Source organism: Centroberyx affinis, unplaced genomic scaffold, assembly GCF_046629955.1.
Source record: "Centroberyx affinis isolate AG114_WGS23_722 - 3 ecotype Tasmania unplaced genomic scaffold, CSIRO-AGI_Caff_v1 ptg004358l_1, whole genome shotgun sequence".
In the NCBI taxonomy this organism is placed as follows: domain Eukaryota; kingdom Metazoa; phylum Chordata; class Actinopteri; order Beryciformes; family Berycidae; genus Centroberyx; species Centroberyx affinis.
The window spans coordinates 41,367-61,515 of record NW_027282054.1 but is presented as its reverse complement, the minus strand read 5'-3'; the positions used below and the strand labels follow the sequence as shown (position 1 = coordinate 61,515).

The 20,149-nt window shown below is 42.8% G+C and overlaps 1 protein-coding gene across 1 annotated transcript in view; it reads left to right on the top strand.

The window, feature by feature from the left end:
• The first annotated feature begins 1,015 nt into the window (after positions 1 to 1,015).
• map1aa (microtubule-associated protein 1Aa) overlaps positions 1,016 to 20,149 on the top strand; it is a 41,134-nt gene continuing 22,000 nt past the window's right edge. Inside the window, exons 1-2 of the mRNA XM_071543617.1 lie at positions 1,016 to 1,271; positions 2,203 to 2,304. Of these exons, the coding sequence (XP_071399718.1) occupies positions 1,016 to 1,271; positions 2,203 to 2,304 (358 nt within the window). The remainder of the gene's footprint in view (positions 1,272 to 2,202; positions 2,305 to 20,149) is intronic.

Here is a 20,149-nt window from a genome sequence, read left to right as displayed (position 1 = left end):
AAACTGTTTTCTCCAAACCTCTCCACTCCTGTCTCTTCCCTTCCCTCCTAGCTTGGACGGTTGCCCAGAATGCACTGACTTCTGCAGTGCAGGGTGATCTTGATCCATCAGTGGCATGACGGAAGAATTTGTTATAAAGTCCCAAGTGCAAATATCGTTTGTGCTGCAATATGAGCATTAAAATAATAATGCAGGTTTGTCATACTAGCTTCAGTTCCACAGTAATTCATGTAACAATCAAGAACAGCCACACACATATCATAATATTGTTCTAAGGATAATATTACTGATGATACCTGTTATTAGACTTATACTGCACAATTTTCGGCCCATGTAATGCCAACTTGTAACTTTCATTTTGCAGAATGAGCCAATTCAAATGCCGTATGAAGCCTAAAATAACTGTTTTTCGATGCTAACTGTAGGCCTTTGTTGTCACTGTCACTCTGCACAGATGAATCATTGTTTTGCTCTCGATGGGCACAAAGAGTTGTCAGTTTGGTACCACAGCACATCGCCTGGTACTTGCAGTGACACTGATATAAATAGAACCTTTATGTGCTAAAAACTTCTTATCTCCAGCCTGTCTTGTCTGGCGGAGTTTAATATAGGAACAACAGCAGGGAGACTGTAAGTGACACTGATTACCCCCCATAGTCCTCGACAAGGACATTTGAAACACGCTGTTGGCTGTGTGGGCTCATTATAGTTTATGAATGTTTTAAGACATTGTGTGTGGAAAATAAATTGGGACTGATAGTGATTACATAGCTCATAGAAAACAGTGTCTTTATCATCATCATCATCATCACCATCACCATCGTCTTTATCAGCACTGTCAGCTTCAGCAGTCTCATATAGGAAATATGGTAAACATAAATTCCCATATCCCTCTTTTCTTTTTGTCCAATGACAAGCTGTGACATCAAATAGTCACATCGCCTGAGAGCCAATCAAATATTCACTTCCCACAGGGCCACACCCACCGGTCCCGCCCCACTCATCCTGCACTGTCATGGTGCTTGCTCCGGATGCAGTTGTCATGGAGATGGAAAAGGGCTCGGCGTCCACTAGCGGCACTGTTACCATGGAAATCCCCGGCGCAGCAGCTGTGTCAGTCGAGCGAGGCGAGCCGGAGGAGCCTGTTCAGCACCCTGGACAGCACCGCGCCGCAGCGCCGCTCCAGCACACTAACTACCGCATGCTCATAGTGGTGGGAGAGATTTCAACCAGTCATCACCTGCAGGCTGCCAGGCAACAGATCACACAAGGTAAGCCGGCAGATGAGCAGGCAGAAGCCCATGAGTCGCGAGGAATAACTTCCTCAAGTGAAGCGGTTACTGTGCCCAGAATATCTCACTGTTATGGCAGCCTGATTAATTCATCTTAGCTGTAATCAAGTATTTTTTTTTTTCAATTTAAGTACATCTGTTTGCAAAGTATAGAGCGTTAATTTCTGAAAATCTATATATTAATTTAAAAAAACAAAAATCTTAAGTTCATTGTTCAATATTTGTAAAATAGTAAATAATACAGTAAGAGTACGTATCATTGTTAAAATGATGAATATCCTATTTTGGAATGAAACTCTTCAAGATCCAATATTCATATTCATTTGCTCTAAAGAAACAGTGTTGTCAAATGTGGGCCCTCCAGTCATGCTTCTATCAATCCCCTTTCCTTTCTTAAGATGTCAGGAACTGTTTTAAATATTATTTTATGAAAATTACAGCCTTTCCTCTCGCACAGCAGGGCATGGAGACTGAGTCTTTTCAAATCAAACAGCAGTTCTTGTCCAGACATAGATGACAGGCCACATGCAGATGGTTAGTTTGGACATTAGATGGTGTTGTCTTGTTAACTTGCTTACCCTGTTTCCATGTTCACTTGGTACAACGTGGTATTGATGTGAAATATGTATCATTAAGATGAAAAATGAGAAGGAAAGCAAGATACTACTAATTTATACCTCTACTGCCAAAGTACACTCTGTACTAGATCAGTTTTAAAACTGGACTGGACCTGGACTGATAAAGACAAAATATAAATTATGATAAAACTCTATTTAAAGGCAATAGCCATCAGTCACATGATTCTCTGATGATGATACTGGCACTGTTTGAGGCATTGATAGATACTTGAATGAAAAGATGTGCATAATTTATGTTTTTGAAATTGTATTAACGATGCTTCATCTAACAGGTTTGCGTTCGTGGGACATCGATCTGACTGTTTGTGACCTGAACAAGGAACTGCAGCTGTTTGAGACCAGACACCTGGCTCAGTTTTCTTCACAGGTCAAAGGTCAGTGTGAGCTAACTGAATTTGCATGATGTAATGGAAGCTTGTATGGAAGCAGTTGTTTTGCAGCGTGTGTTTCCAGCTGTTTCTGTGGCACGCGTACATCACGAGCTTTTATCTGTTTTTTTATTGCTTCAAGACAATAATTGCTGGTCTCTGAGCTGCGATGGTATCAGAGTCTGGCTGTACTGTCTCGTGCCGCTCTTATCTCCGACGTCTGTTCCACTGCAGCCGGTCTGCAGCTGCGACTGCTGAAAGACGCACTGACACTACAGAGGATCAGATTGCGTTGAGTGTGAGCTTCCGGAGCCTGACAGCGACATGCTCCGTCTCCTCTGCAGCTCTTTAGCCTTTTCCTCCAGACACGTATGGGACGCTTCCCGGGGAGCTGAGAGATGATACGGCCCGTATCGATCAGGCTCTCATATGCAGGCTTGCATGTCAGACGGTGAATCAATGGGCCTAATGTGAGAGCGAACACTATCTGCTTTGGGGGAAAATAGGAGTCAGGAGTCAGGAATCAGGCCCCCGTGATAGACAGAGAATGGAGCCGGTGTTGATGTGGAGCTGGATGGGATGGTGCTGCTGTGAAGGAGTCTCACTGCTCTGTAATTACAAAAAAACACTTGTGTACCCCGCAGCTATAATAACCATCTGAATAGAGCTAATTGAGCTATTCAAGGCTGAAAAATAAGAAATAAAATAAAGAGTACAGAATAAATCGCACTATGTTCACTGAGCAAAGACACAAAAGCAGTTAGATCTTGCTCTGCATCTATCCTCCCACACAGTTCTTCCACTGGCAGTGTTACGTAAAGAGGAGATATAAGCACTTCTGTTTGTTGACATCTATGCTGTGTGTATTCCAGGTATCACAGACTAAGAACAGGGTCGAACCAGTTCATTATCACCCAGTCATTGATGGAATTACATCTTAAAGAAGTCGAGCCGAGTCAGGTGGAGACAAGTCACGGTTTACTATTGAGAAAACATGAATAGTGAACATTATCGGCTCTGATACCATTCCATTGAGAATGTTCTACTGGACCCAGGGGGGATGGGAGGATATATCGAAATTCAATATATCGCAATACAAAAATGTAACAATACGTATCCCGGGGCAGAAAAATGAATCGTGATATTAGCTCCATTTTATTCTGCTGTGGTAATCACAAATGAGACGGCTTGCCCATCACAATTTCACAAGCTCTCCATCCAAATTCGATTATTTGCACTTTGTAATGACATTTTAAAATTGTTGTTTACATTCTAGCAGCCAATGGCGTCGCTAGAAAGATTTGTGGTTCAGAAATAAACATAATTCTGCACAGTCAGACTTTGTTGTCATTGAACTGTTATTTATTACATCGGATCGTTGGTCGTATCGAATCGTGAAACCCATATCCCATCGTGAGATAAGCAGATCGTCTCATGTTGTCATGCAGAATGTCAATTTGGATTTAAAAAGCACAAAACACTTGGCATGGAGTATAAAGGCATAGCTGTAGAAAGTGAATTTGAAATGTGAGTGGCTGATGTGCCACCTTTCTTGTTAGATATAAGCCCAAACCTTTGCATGGTTGTTTGTGGTTTACGAGCGATTTGATGTTGTTTGCCGGCTTTTAACTCCACCCAGCTCTGCATAATTTCACATCAAGCCGCTGTCAAAATCCACTTGATCAGGATACACACACTCACACACCACACACAACCGTGTTATCCTACCAGAACACTTTAAATTTTGGAATATTTAACAGTTTTATCACCTTCCTACCATCCTTCCATTAGCTCACAGCGTTTGTGCCTTGACTCTAATTTGTCCCGGTTGCATTCTGTCTATCCATGCCCCAACCTTATGAATAATGCAACAGTCTGCATTAATTATTCTTCTCTGACAAATAACAATTATCGCCAGCACTGCCACTTTTTCCATCTCACCTCTCTCGCAGACTCATCACCTGTCTGAGCCCCCCCCCACCCTCTCTCAACACGCTCCCTCCTCTCCTCTCCTGCTGCTCTTCTCCCTCCTGATGTGACTCAAAGTGGAGTAAAGATGTACTAAAGCACAGAAAGGGGTTTGTTACGTGCGACTCGGCGCTGTGAGAAGCTCAGAGAAGCAGAGATGGAGAGCATCCTAACGTGGTGGAGGACAAAATATTTCTCCTGTTGGTGGAGAGAGTTAACCCTGTCACTGCCAGGACAGAAGGTGTCATCACTGTAGTTTAGCAAAAATAATGCTTAAAATACTCTCTTCTGGCTGTATAGTTATATATTTGCACCTATTTAGCCTGGTTCCAGACTCCTGAATCGCATCCCACTCACTTTTCTGAATATTTTCTGAATTGTCTGAATATCAGGCTAGTACCTATTTATACTCTGTAACCCAGTGCAACATTCTCTAGACCTGTATATATTTTGGTTTATTATTATTTTTTCTTTACTATTGACTTCCATAGCTTCCCATCAGTCCAACCATTTGAGGTTCCAAAAGAGAACCATATGCATATTCTATAGATTACAACAAATCTCTTAAATTTCTATTCTTTTTATACACTATCTATACTACTTCCTAACAATAATTGCACTAGTAATATTCGGTGATTACTTTTTATATACTACACGAAAAGAGACCTATTCCCTAATTTCTACTTTTAACTTCTATAATATTATGTTGTTTTATGCTTAATGTGAATACGGGAGTAAACCAACAAGTAGAAATTACTTGAATGTTCAGACTTACCCAGCTAATAAAACTGATTTTGTGCCACAATTATGGCCCAATGAAACCCTACACTGAACCATCGATGCTATTGATTACTTCTGCTTTGTCTTCGAGTGCTGCTGGTTCAGGTCTATGGTTTCTGCCTTACTGCTCGGGCTGAATGAATTTGTATCCATCACACAATCTTGAAATCCACTGCATAGCTGTGTGCAGCCTGAAGCTAACAGAGCGTCCCTCAGGATTACAGGCAGAGCGCCGCAGTCTTCCGCCTGCTGAAGCCACACAGCAGCAGCAGCAGCAGCAGCAGCAGCATTGCATTTCAGTCATTTGCAGGATTTGCTCTGGATTGTCCGCGGATGCTGTCGATAAGCAGAGAGCTCGACTCGTCAGCCTGTCCAGATTCTGAACAGTCAGGTTTACTCAAAGATTATCCACACATTGCAGTGCTTCAAAATATTTACACCAGGGCTGCAGCACTTGAGTCCGGTCTAAGCACATTTCTGACTTGTTCCTGCCTATCTAAAATATAAAAAAAGGAGTAATTTTCACTCCAACACCACAAATCATTTGAAGGATTTCACCTGTAGAAACCTGTGTATGTAATGGTCTTCCTTTCTTCTCTACATTGATTAGTCAAAATCTGATGCATTGATTAGTTGGATGCTGAAGGGTTTAGTACAGAGCTTCTGCAGATAGATCTACATCTCTGTTGATCGTTAACTAAATCCTTAAGCATTATTTTGACATTTGGAAAGACATGTAGACTATTCTGGGCTTGAATAGGACTTGATTTGCTCTGGTTTCGGTCTTGACTCGGTCTCGACCCCCTTTGGACCTGGTCTTGGAAATGACTTGGACTCCACTCCAAGGCGGTCTTTTCTACAACCCTGATTTCCATCCCGAATTAACTGATTTAACACACGAGTTCCCAAAATCTAAAATAACAAGGCTCGAGCTAGTGGTAAACGATCGTTTGCAGAGCATTTAAGTCACACTGAAATGGCATTTCGAGAGCATCATCCTGAGCAGCTTCTGAGCAGCTTCCTTACCCAAAGGCTAGAGAGGCAGGTTTGTGTCCGTAAAGGTCGCCGGTGGGGGAGGTGAGCAAGTAACACTCCCGTGAAGGGTAGTTGTACTATGAGCAGTGAGCGAGTGTAACTGAATGAATGCGAAGACAGAAAGGCCGGTGGTGAGAAAGTGCACCGCAAGTTTGATGCCAGAGAGAGCTGGAGCATCTCTTTTTTTTTATCTGCGGGTTGAAGATGGCTTCATGAAAGAAACAGGAAGGACAGGTTGAAGAGGACAGAATGACAGAGTGAGGACACTGAGGCACGTGTAAATAGAGCGAGGCTGTGAACTTTCAGCCCGTAACCATTCCACTGAACTTCTGACAGGCAGCAGATTCAAACGGCCGCGTGGGAACGGGCCCACCCTGAGGGGACGACTTCAAACAGGCGCACATCAAGAGACCGGCCCCGGCTTAAATGGCAGCAGCAAAACCCCCATTCTGCCTTACCGACGCCTTTTCTAGTCGTGGGGCCAGAGGACGCGGTCGCATTCTTCGAAAGCCAAGCGAAAGTTGTGATTCAAACGAAAAGGAGAATAAAGGAAATTCTGGAATTTGGCTAGTTAGCATGCTGACATTTTGTTTTGGTGCGGCATAGAGAGTTTTAAAGGTTAGGGGGCAAAGCAGCTGTTCACAGTGGGAATTTTGGGATTGGCAGTGATGCTTTCCTGGGGCTGTGTTGCCTGAATTACCTCAGAGGGCTCATATTGATGTGGGTGGTTTGGGTAAAAATTAGTGAACCGAGACATTAATCAATTTTTCAATGCATCAGGAGGCGGGGTAGGAGGCTGAGCTGAATGAGTGTGTGTGTGTGTGTGTGTGTGTGTGGGTAATATAGCTCAGTAATTGTGGACCTGAAGGCGCCATGAGATGCAGTGCTGGTGAGAGTAGCTGATAAACAGAAGCTTGCTTTGCTTATTAATATGCTTCATCCTCTATAGTGACCCGCTGTTCCAGGAAACATAATGTGTTTTTACGGTATATCGGTGTCTTTATTGCCTTGTGAGGTTGGCTGGATCTCTGTCAAGCCCACAGGAAACACCTTATTTCACAGCTCAGCTGGCAGACAGCGAGGTGGGACGAGACAATAGGGTGCTGCGCTGGTTACCGGCACAGAAAGGTCACATTGGAAACACTGATCACATCCAGGCCGTAAAAATATCTATTCAGAGAGGGAGAGCGCCCTCAAATCAAAGGTCAGTCCTCTTAAAAGCATTCCTCCACTGCTTCCTTTCATGCTCGTAGTGTCCAGAGTGTGAGAGCGATTTAAAATTCACTCCTGAAGATATTCTCCACCAGTCAGGACTGTTCCCACTTTTCAGGAAAATCTCTCCCAGTGTCTAAAAGGTGATGCAGGAGTGGCTCGCCCGCCTGCTGCCCGCCTGCCTGCCTGCCTCCATGCTACAGCCCCTCCTAGCCTGTGCTGTGAATACTAATACCCAGCCAGTGGAGGAGTGCACAGTCATCATGGCCGACAGTCTCAGACACACAGAACACAAAGGAAAGTCTGCATCTAAAAATCTATAGCACGAGAAGGCAGGGGGGAGACTCTCGTGATCGCACAGAATCAATTGGTTTCCATTAAATCCAGAATTCTAGAAAAAATATTGACAGATGAAACGTTGGTAGTTTATTCATTTTCGTAAATTCTTTGAAACTGATTGACTGGCTTTCATTTTCTCCTTCAGCAATTACATCATCTATCACATTTTTGTGTGTGTGGACTGAAATAGCAGAAGAGGCCCAGTCCCTCAGCAGAGACAGAGAGACGGATTTAGATCCAGGTCACACTGCGATCAGAACACAGCGTCCAAATCTTTATGTCATCTGTTCCACTTGGAGAGCTCTCTTGGATTGGCCGTACCCTCGCATTGATTTTGAATTTGTCTTGAAGCTAGGGGCTAGAGAGGCCTATATATCACCAGCGCCTCGGTAAATTAACAGTTTAAAATAACATTATCCGATGAGACGTTTCCCTGGCTGCAGACGTGGAGGGGCTCAGGCAGCCAAACGCCACTGACCTCCCTGATGGGCGGCATATGTGCTGAAACACGGCCAGCGGCCTTGAGCCTCGCAGCCTTAAAGTTCCTCATTTATTTTCACTCTGCCTGCCTTCATTAGACACTATGGCGAGCACATACACAGTCATCTGCATAGACACACATTCACACATAGAGAGAGAGACATTCAAGGCAGGCAGAGGACGGGGAAGTGATGAGATCTTGAGAGCTACAGTGGGGCAGTTAATGGAGAAATCCACTCAGCACAGCTATAATGGAGTTTGATATCAGAAAATGTCTCAGCAATCTAAAACATCAGCGGTAAACGCCAGGTTTTCGGTGTCAGTCCCTCAGAATCAAAGAGCGAGGGCTTCTTTCTAGAGCCGCCATTTTGCACCGAGAGACGTTCAACAATCATACAGGGAGAAATCCATCATAGAAGAAGAAGAGAGACCAATTTCTCCAACCCACAGGAGCAGGAGAGAGACCAGAATGCAATACAGGCTCACTTTTTTCTCAACTGGAGAAACTCTCGCTGTCTTGCTCTTAGCTATCACTATCACTCTCACACATATAGCCCACAGCTGAATGCAACAAGTTCACACCTCTTTCTCTGGGGGTTGTCGAAAGGCATTCTGGGACATGTAGGAAATCGCTAACTGATGCAGAAATAGATGAGGCAGGTTGAGGGGAAGTGGGTTCACCAAAGAAGTAAATTACAACACTTCATCACAAAATAATTCCAGGAATGCATTGAACATGACAGATTGATGATATATAACAGTATTAGAATGTCTGAGGGTTTCTTTTTCCTTTAAATCAGTGTTCATATCAACCAGTAGAATTAGTTATATGGTCATAAGAAAAAAAAAAAGAAATGACTCCAATAGAGAACCTCAACAACAGAGTGTTCTTGTCAATTTGAAACCATTTGTGGCCCTTTGTAACCCCCCAAAGACCCTCGCTGAGTCCCTAAGGAGCCATACAGTACTGATGGACTGTTACGTCATGATGAAATTGATACGTCTGACACATAGGTAATCAGTCCATCCATCACTGTGTGTCCATTAGTCAGTGGCGTCTCAGAGAGCGTATCAGTCCCCAGCACACCTTCTCCTCGCCCACCGCTGGGTTTCCTTTTGCAGCGATTGACTGATGAGGCGCAGGGACAGTCTGGCAACATGAGAGATCACTTTTCATCCCTGGAGAGGAGGAAGAGGAGGAGAGGAGGAGAGGAGGAGGAGGAGGGGGAGGAGGGGGCAGTAATGGGCTCCATGAATGCAGCTGTCGCCCCCACTATGCAATTAATAAAGACTCAATGGTGCTACAATCCAGACTGATGGTGGATAAACAAAACCTGGTCACATCCAGCCCTCATCAGGAGGCTCTCAGGGGAAATGTGTTCAACAGTAGGCAGTGAAGCTCATTGGATGTTAGCATGTGGCTCGGTACTCAGTACCTGTAAACACATACTGTATATACACATCTCTGCAGTTTTACTACTATCTATTCACCCACATGTCCATCTATCCACCTCTCTGGTCACCAGTGTTGAGGGAAACTCAGATTACTTTTCTGTGGTAATTAGTAACTGAACGTGTTACTTTTGCAATTCATGCCTTTACTATTTTTTTTAAATTAGAATGTTGTTACTTTAATTTTTCTCTCATATAGTTTTAATTATTGCTTAATAGTAGTTAAAAGTGAAAATGGATCAACATTTCATACAGACAACATGCTGCTAAAACACAATCTAAGTCTGCTTGACATAAATGAGAATGGCTTACTGTTTTAAAAACAGGGGAGCAGTCTTACATTGCATTTTAAAACACACTTGGCAGCACAAGCTGTATTGCTATGGCATGTTTTGAGGTGGGGAATGCAAAAGTACTGTAATGAGTTACTTTTAATAAAGAGTAACTTTGTAACGTAACTAGTTACTTTTTAGGTCAATTAATGATCTAAAGTGACTAACTAACCAATAAAGCAAATTGAATTGAATTGAATTGAATTGACTAACTAACTTGCAACCATCCAAAACATGGACTCAGAAGTGCTTGCGCTCATGTGCTGAGGGAAAATCTGATATCCAGGATTTTCAAGTCGACTGCTAAACAGCGTTTTTGTGTAAAAATCAAACCTGGTAGACAAACAATAAACAAACATGGCCGTCCTGCAGCTTAACAAGCTAATTTAACTTAATTTCAACTAATATTAGCTATGACGGTTGGTCTGGCTCACTACAAACATGTAATAAAGGTGCGTATGTATAGGTGCGTAAGTGTTTTTTTTCCTGTGAAACTTGATTTTTATACCATGTTGAGAAGGTTAAAGGTCATCAACGCATCTTAACTCAGAAACTTAGATAGCAAAATTTCCTCAGAATTTCCGATTTCATCATCCAAATTTGACTGACATTTTTACAATATGTCCGCTAGCACGTGAATGGAGTGTTCACATGTGACACACTTGAATGCCCCATAAACAAACACACACACACACACACACACTGTTACACACACACACACACAAAGGCTGACTGGGTGTTCGTGGAGCGTGACGGACATTATAGCAGGTTGGATATGACAGGCAGGGAGAGATGAGTGATGGCCGCCACAGAGCAGAGGCTGCCAAGGGAGCTGAGCCTCAATATTAAAGACCCTTCACACACACACACACACACACACACACACTCATGCATGCAGAGCACACACAGGTATAGTGCACATCTATTACTACATTCCCCCCATGTGCACATAATAACAGACATGCTGGCGGTGAGGAAAAAGGGCAGAGCCAACAATATTCACAGAGTGATGGAGGCAGATGCATCATGAGTGGGCAGTAACATGCTACTGCAGAGTCAGCAAGCATATCGTTCCTGTTGACAGCTGCATTACGACCACACTGTATTATTAAATACACTTACTGTCTATTTGATTTCTCTCTCTTGGGCTTTTTTAAAAATTCCTTTTCTAACACTCGTTCATATACATTTTCCCTCTCTTGGGCGATTTTAGAACAATGCTGAGCCAACAGAAGGGCTAGTTATGAGTTTTGTGTTCTGTCCTGGCTTACAGTAATGTGTTTCTCTATTGATTTCTGCCTGAGACGGACTCATACGTACGGCAAAGCAAAGCAAAGCGCAAAGACGTGCTTCGAAAAGCAATTCCACCACGCCAACCAGCAGGTTATTGATTACTGTCGTTAAGAAAAAAAATAAATAACCAGAGGGGACGACTCGCAATCTGTGTCATTGTTCGTTCATCTGATGCATTGTTAAAAACTTAACGACGTGCCTCGGAAAATGGCAGGCGTCGTCACAACAGAGCCCGTCCCGGGTGGGGTGGGGTGGGGTGTGGGAGCCGCTGGACTGATTAATAATTCAGGGGCCGTTATTGATCGGTCGCTCCGTTTCTCTGCAGTGGAGGCCGTACATCAACAGGGAGGGTCCCAGTCCTGCTCCGGTGCCTTTCATCTATGATAACACACACGCCTATACACACACACATGCACACACACCCCCCCACACACACCGACACACACACACACCATACTTGCTACATGTACGTAAGACCTAAATCAAAAGCGAATGACTGTAATGAAGAAGTGAACTGACTGTAATGTGAACTGCTTTATGAAAGGAGAGAATCTGGTGGGATGTTAATAATGTCCTTGGGGGGGGAGGATAGAGGGAAGGGGAAGGGGAAGGGGAAGGGGAGGGGGGGAGGGGGTGTAATACAAGTACAACATGATCCCATCGAAGCTAAGGCACAGCAGCAGTGGAGAGTTACACAATGTGCCAGTTCACTAAGGCATTCTGGGAGTCAGCGCTGCTCACTTTGAAATTATTTTTCCTGTTTTGTCTTCTTATTGTCCATCCACATCGGGCGTTTCCACCCATCTGTCCGTCCGTCTGTCACACCGCTGGACCGACTTTGACAAAACTTACACTGGTTGGCCCAATGGGGGCGCTATATGTTGCAGGCTAGAATTTATATGCACATTGTAAATACCAGTATGAAAGAAATAACAGACCACAAGAGTAGAAGTAATTATTTTATTTCATCATGATGCATTGCTTTATTATTTTAATGAACTCTTGGTGATCTGTAGAGAAAGTGCACTGTTGCTTTAAGAGACGAGGAACGTGATATTGTGTAATCGTCAGTCTCTGGGAAGTTTTCAGTTGCCTTGCTGGTTGCTTCATGAAAGAAAGACAAAAAAGGAATAGCGCCGGGGAGAATAAAGTTGCCAAAAGAGAAAACGAAGTATTGTCAAGTTTGTTTCAAGGGTGCAACATATATTTATAGGTAAAGATTTGAACACCAGTGTGACGTCTCAGACAGAACTGATGTGATTTTGATGAAACTTTTGGCACTGTGTTCTGGCGTTAACAAAAATTACACTGATTGACCTGATGGGGGCGCTATAGTTAACGGTCAAAATTTTGAAGGCATATAGATGAAGGCATAGATTGACATAGAATTTGCGATCAAAATTCAGCTATCCTTACAAATTACTCCGCTACATCACCGGTCCAATTTTGATGAAACTCGGTGGGACGATTTTGTTCCTGATTGGCTCAAGGGGCGCCTGCACCATTCATGGGGGAAGAAATGTTTACTTGACCTTGGGTTTTAATTCAAATCTCACTCAGAAATGTATTTTTAATGGAGCTCATGCTCAGAAAAGTGAATTGAATACAGATGAGCCGCTCCACACAGGACACAGAGGATGAAGTCAGTCAGGTAGAGCAGCCGGTGACGGTGTTAACACTGCAGCACATTACTCCACTAACACTGAGCAGCCATGTGAGCTTGGCCAGCTGCCGTGAGCCGGTGTGTGATGGAGGGAGAGGAGGAGGGAGAGGAGGAAGGCTGGAATAGTTGAGATGTTCGGGGAGAGAAGGGCGTGGCAGCCGTGCGTCTGAGCCGAGCACCCAGCAGCTGCCTGACATTCAGAGGAGACTGGGTGTCATCTGAGACGCTGCTGCATCACTGTGGATGTGATGCATTGAATTTCTGTATTAGGCCGTTTGCAGAAGGATTTTAAAAACCATAGCAACCATACCTGAGGACCTGTTGGAAGACCACTGACAAGTCAGTGGAAGACCAGCACTTTGATGCTATAGAGACCTGCTGGTGAACCTGAACACATGAAAAACTTTACTTTAGAGTCAATATGAGCGTATGCTTTGTTCCTTGTTTGAAATAAGAAAGTGTTATCTGATTAGTGTTAAGACAAAATAGCATTTGTAGTCAAAGTTTAGGGAAGTAACATTTAGGGAAGTAACAGCTGTGTAAACAAATCCATGAGCTTCTTTTGCGTTGCTATGCAACAAGAGCACTTTGAAAGGCCATAACTGCTACACCACCGGTCCAATTTTGATGAAGCTTGAAGGGACGATGCATCTTGTTTCTGACTGGCCCAAGGGACGCCTGCATCATTGTTGTAGTGTTTGCCACAGTTGATTCTTTTGATAGTTATGAAGACAAATCTGTATATGTAAGGATCATGGCCATACCATTAATGGGTTTATTTCTCAAAAACATTCACTAATCTTTAACGTTTTGGGTATCAAATTTACCTTGACTAGACATAATTAAAGGGAAATGTCACAGAATTCAAATATATTAATCCTACGGTTTTCATCAGTCCAATCGGTATTTGCTTTTACAGCAAAATGAACTTTATATTTAGCAGTGTGGCTCTGCTGCTTGTTGCTTTTAAATGACTTGCTCATGTAGTCAAATTTAAACTGAGCTGTCCAAAATGCTAGATGTAATAAAAACACTAAACTGCTAAGATGCACCTTGATGGAAAAGTTTTAAAATCCCTGCTGCAGTGAAACTTGACTCAAACTTTGACTCAACTCAAAGCAGTTGAATGACAGTAAAGTCACATATAACTTTGTGAATTTGTTTTGTCTCCCCGCCTCTGTGAGCTATTTCTGTATCAAAGGAAACAATCTTAAGTAGAGACAGTGTTTCCGATGGAGAAAGCGATAATGAAATGTCTAGACTACAACACTGTCATCCACCTCTCTCTCTCTCTCTCTCTATCTCTCTCTCTCTCTCTCTCCTTCATGCCAAGTCAAATGTTCTGATTCATGGTTCAGGGTTGGGTCGGCAGAGCTCACAGTCTATTTTGATTCGGCTCTGTCCCACCCAGCAGCTGCTGTTTGAGTCACAGCTGCTTGAAAAATCCCCTTCCCAGAACACAATCCATTTGCTTCCCATAGAATAATAATAACTAACTGTATTTATATAGCTGAACTATATTTGTATGTTGTCAACCTCCCATATAGGACTGGTCTATAATTTGGGACTCATTTCCACAATAAGATGCTAGTATGTGGAGATCTACCTTCCACAAAGAAAGCAGCATAATGTAACAATATGGTCATTATAATATTATATAATGGGTCAATGACAAATAAGGTTTCCAGAAGACAAAAACAAATCTGACTCACATGTCCAGGGAAAACAGTCTGAGTAAAATGGATGAATGTATTCTGTGTATACATTCAGCATTTGTTTCATAGCTTTTAAAATGACAATTTTGTTTTTCCAAGATTTCTGATTTTACCACAAAATGTGAAGCAACTGTATAAACATTTTAAATAATGCACTTTCACTGTATTTACAACCACTGAAAACCTAAAAGCATTAATAATTGGAGCATCAAAAATGCATGTAACTATTTGATTGTATTGAGAAAATTGTCCTGTTGCAGCTTTGTTCTCATTATAAACTCCAAAAATGAACTGAGTTTCAATAAAATTAATGTGGTTTGTTATAAGCAGATATTGCAGAATAATTTGATATATTACATGTGTTCCTTTTTTTGTAAAATAATGGACTTGGACACAAAAAATGCTCATCATGTCATTGACCCTAATACATACAGGATTATTCCATTATACATGTAATCTAATCGGAAACATGGTAGTACAATTACTACTATAACAGCTGAATAATTGTAAATGATTTGCACTATTGCCTATCAACCGGTCATATTCTGCTTTATATTGCCCACCCACCCGCTGCAGATTAAGCTCCATCCACCCAACAGCAGAGCGGGTCAGTGTTGTGTTGTGTTGAGGGTCACTGCTGTAATCCTCAGCAGGAGAATCAAAGCAGTGTGTTGCTGTGAAGGAGCTGAGCGCAGCTTCATTAACAGGCAGGCATGCAGAGATATGAAGAGCTTTAGGGCAGATGAAGGACGATGTTTCAAGATCCATCTGGTTTCATCCTGTTTGAGATCTGCATGCACATGGAAGCTGCTGATATACAGCAGCCATTTAAAGGGAAAATCTGACTCCTCAGATACTCTTACACTGTTATATATCAGGAGTTATTTTGTGACAAAGTGTTGTAATTTACCTTTTTTGATGAACCCACTTTCCCTCAACCTGCCTCATCTACTTCTACTTCAGTTAGTGATTTCCTACATTTCCCAGAATGCCTTTTGACAACCCGTGAACTTGTTCCTTTCAGCTGTGGGTTTTACGTGTAGCTGGAGAGAGTGATAGTGATAGGAATAACATAGTAAGAGCAATAGAGTAATCTGCTCCTGTGGGTGGAGAAATTGGTCTCTCTCCTCTTCTACGATGGATTTCTCCCTGTATGATTGTTGAACGTCTCTTGGTGCAAAATGGCGGCTCTAGAAAGACGCCCTCGCTCTTTGATTCTGAGGGACTGACACCAAAACCTGACGTTTACCGTGTTTTAGTGTTTTAGGGTAAGTAAGTAAGAAAGTGAAGAGCCTGAGTGTGTGAGTGACACCAAAATCTATTGTCAAGTCACAACAAATCACATGCACTCTCTCTCTCTTTCACACACACACACACATGCACAGTAGGCCCTTGTTCTTGAAGCTGTGTTCCACTAGTACCAAAATCTATTAGCAGACCACACAGCTGACGAGGCGACAACCAAATTGCAGTGCTGTTGTTCATCCTGCACACAGCCTCCGAGTCAGAACAGCCTCCTGGAGTTGTACAGAGATACTGCGAAAGACTAGCAGACAGGCTAGATAATAACAATTAGCTATCTACATTTCAGGGCAAGTCCAGAAGAAACCATAGTAATCGTAATGCATTTTAAAATGATACTATACAAATATCACAAAAACTATAAACTAGCCTATAGACTACATAATATTCTATGTGAATATTATGTTTTAGTGTGATAAGGTCACTGTAAACTCGCTACTGAGAACACATTAGCTAACTCGTCATTCACTGGTAGCCTATTGAGATTTAAAATAATATTTTTTCTTTCAACCCTGAGTGAGATCATTTCACTTGTTTCAAGAATTTTCTCAAATCAAGTGTCATTTTCTTCTTTCAAGAATTGACATATAACGCTGACTCACACAACTTTTTTTTGGATGTTGAGAAGCTTAAAGATTTAGGGCTGCAACTAACGATTATTTTCATTGTCGATTAATCTGTCGATTATTTTCTCGATTAATCGATTAGTTGTTTGGTTTACAAAAATTGGTTTAAAAATGGTGAAAAATGTCAATCAGTGTTTCCCAAAGCTCAAGATAACGTCTTCAAATGTCTTGTTTTGTCCACAACCGAAAGATATTCAGTTTACTGTCATAGAGGAGTAAAGAAACCAAAAAATATTCACATTTAAGAAGCTCATTTTTCTTAAAAAATTACTCAAACGGATTAATCGATAATCAAAATAGTTGGCGATTAATTTAATAGTTGACAACTGTTCGATTAATCGATTAGCCTAATTGTTGCAGCTCTATAAAGATTATCATTGTATCAGAGCCTAACTCCTAAACTCGGGTCGCAAAATTTTCTCAGTCTTTCTTCAGTCATTTCTGAATGGCGTTCTTGTAGCAAACTGCGTTTTCCCGATTTATCCAAATAGCACGTGAAAGCAGAGTCATTTCAGACTTATCGGAGCCTATGCCGGGTCCTTGAAGGCAGCACGCGCCACATGACAGCAGTGTAGGTGTTCCGTGGTACCAGGCCGTTTCATCCTCCTCCTCCTCCCAGCAGCAGCATCACCGCCCCTCCCTCCCGCTCTCCATCCAGACCCGCTGCCTCTCCGCCGGGCTGCTGCGCTGCTCCAGCTCCGCTACAGAAAGGTAAGACGATCCGCGGTTTAATGCAACAATATTCACTCCATCACATCATGGAGGCACGCCGGGAGGAAGGCGGCGGACATCGGCTTCTTTTCGGCCGGTGTCCCTCTGTCTGCCGTGATGTTAGACGGTTAAAGCGGGCGGCTGCGGGCAGAGAAAAATACTAAACACTGTAGGCGGTGTGGATGTGAATAATATCCGGCTTGTTTACTTGTTTTATAACACTGAGTGGTTAGAAGGTCTGGTGCGTCACGCTGTATGTAAACGGTCGAAATCAGTGGAGGAATCTGGCTGCATGGCGAGAGGATTTTAATAGTTTATTATTAATGACAGGATCGGCGACGATGCGCATCCAGCTCGGTGTTTTTGGAGGCCGTGGACTCCTACATCAGATGCGAGTAAAATCCTGTGGTTCGTGATAAATCAGACCTTCACAACCTATGGCTGCTCACACCTTCGACCCTGCTGTGGATGGAAAAGCCCATCCTATCGAAAAACCACTAGAATATTCCTAGGCTATTCCTGTCGGGACTTACAGTGTGGTTCTCTATAGTAAGTTTATAGTGGCCTTATACTTTATCATATTTCCTTATTTCTTATGGCATCACTATAATACTCGCACTGGATAATACAGTTTACAGTTTTGGTGGGATCGCCTATAGCCTGTTCTAAAAGGTAGCCTATGATAGGATTATTGGTCAGATTCTGCTAAACCAACCAGTTTAAACATATATTTGCCAATGCACTATATAGTCTTAACACACAATGTATGCGCATTTGTCTCTGCACATGGTTTTAATTCGGTTCAGTAAAATTGGGTGACCTGATTTATAAGGTGGGAAAGCGGCGCATCTCCTGACCCGAAGGCAACAGCTGAGATTCATATGAAGCAGAATCCCCGTCCACAGGACTGGGATGATAAAGCAGATTAACGTCGTAAATGTTCACACTGTAGGGACGGGGATTTAGACTGATTTCACTCACAATTAACCTGAACTTATGCAACCGAGTAAAAATAGAAAGGCAGAATTAAATGACAGCTCTTTCATTGTGTGTGCCAAAAAACATGCAAGTCCTGTACTAACTAAAGTGAAGGATCATGACTTGATTTTTGTTTTTCCTGAGAAAGTTTGATAAATATGATTTTTGTGAGTGATTATGGTCTTTTTTATTTAAATTATGGAAATGTTCTGTTCTGTTCGGGTAGCTCTTAGTTAAGATCAACCAACAGGCATTTGCATTGTATCGTTAACTATCTATTCTAGCTGTTTATTGGCTCTCATCCCTCACTGGAGCCTGTGTTTGAGCTGACCTTGAGCAGACTTCATTTTGCTCAAGACCTGAATAATTTCCCATCAGCCTGCAGGAGCACAGAGGACAGAGAGCTCAGGTCGTCTGCGATAACCCAACAGATATGCTGGACCTTGACTCAATGTCATGCAGGACTGAATGGGACCAGATTGTATTTTTATATCTTCAGTTCTTCCTTTAGACAAACCCATCCACAGTGCCCACTTCCCCCTTTTGTAGGCTCCCCCGCCCCCTACCTCACCCCCCTCCTCCGCCCTGTAGTGTGTTTGGAGAAGTCCCAGGATGCTTCAGGGCGTGTGAGCGCTGAGTGCTGAGCTCAGCAGGACTGGATGGGGTGGAGCGTGGAGGAGACTGGATTCACAGCCACAGACAGGATTGTTGTATGCTGGTTTGTTAGAGGTGTGGCTGGTGTTGCGTTCGCTCCACCAGTATGATACTGCTATTGTTAAAGGAGAAATCCACTCTAAACAGCGATTGTCAATGTACCTTTGCATTCCTGGACTTGCAGGTTTTGGTGTCAGTCCCTCAGAATCAAAGAGCGAGGGCTTCTTTCTAGAGCCGCCATTTTGCACCAAGAGACGTTCAACAAATCATACAGGGAGAAATCCATCGTAGAAGAGGAGAGAGACCAATTTCTCCACTGACAGCAGCCTCAATAGACCAGAATGCAACGCAGCCCCACGAGACACGATGTGTTGTTAGTAAGAGGCGACTCTCACGTTTTCTCAGCTGGAAAAACTCTCGCTCTCTCGCTCTTACTATCACTATCGCTATCACTCTCTCCACCTACACATATAACCCTCAGCTGAATGCAACACGTTCATATGCATATTCTCCGAAGGTTGTCTAAAAGCATTCTGGGAAATGAAGCAGAAATAGACGAGGGCAGGTTGAGGGAAAGTGGGTTCACAAAAAAACTCCTGGAATTCATTGCACATCACAGATTGAAGATATCGAACAGTGTCAGAGGATCTTAGGGTGGATTTTTCCTTTAACTGAACCTCGGCACAAACCTGGTCTCTTTGATAGAAAGACAGTGTCCTTTTAGGTTGTTGTCAGTTTATCATGGAGTTACATCAAGATGTAACTGGTTAGACCTCGACAGTCAGACAGGTCAAACTGATGCCTTGTGCTCGAGATGTTCATATAACATGTTCCATAACATACAACATATGGTGCTGTATGTGAAAGACTATGGGGCTAAAAAAGATTTTACTTAATTCTGCTGTTAAACGTCTCCGGGCGTTTTTCGTTTTTTCGTTTCTATATTGGCACTTGGGTTAACAGTGCAAATTGGTTTCCGCTGCGGTTGCTAATGATGTTAACACGTTGTTTCTTGGTCACCTGAAGTAAGAATAGATTTTTCCCACCAGGTGACAAGTGGTAGAAGTGAAATACACCCAACTTTATAATGTCACACCATGCAATTACAAAAGGCGGCGGTATTAATGACATCTACTGGGAAGCTGCCTCCTGCCCGGCCTCAGTGTTGGACAGCCTATTAAGACCACAGGTGGGAGGGAAGTAGCCTTCAGAGCCTCCAGCTCAGTGTGTGTTTGGTGTTGTGAGCTGTAATTAGGCTGTGATCTGTTTCCCACAGCCTCTTCACACTGCAGCTTTGCATGTTATATATCT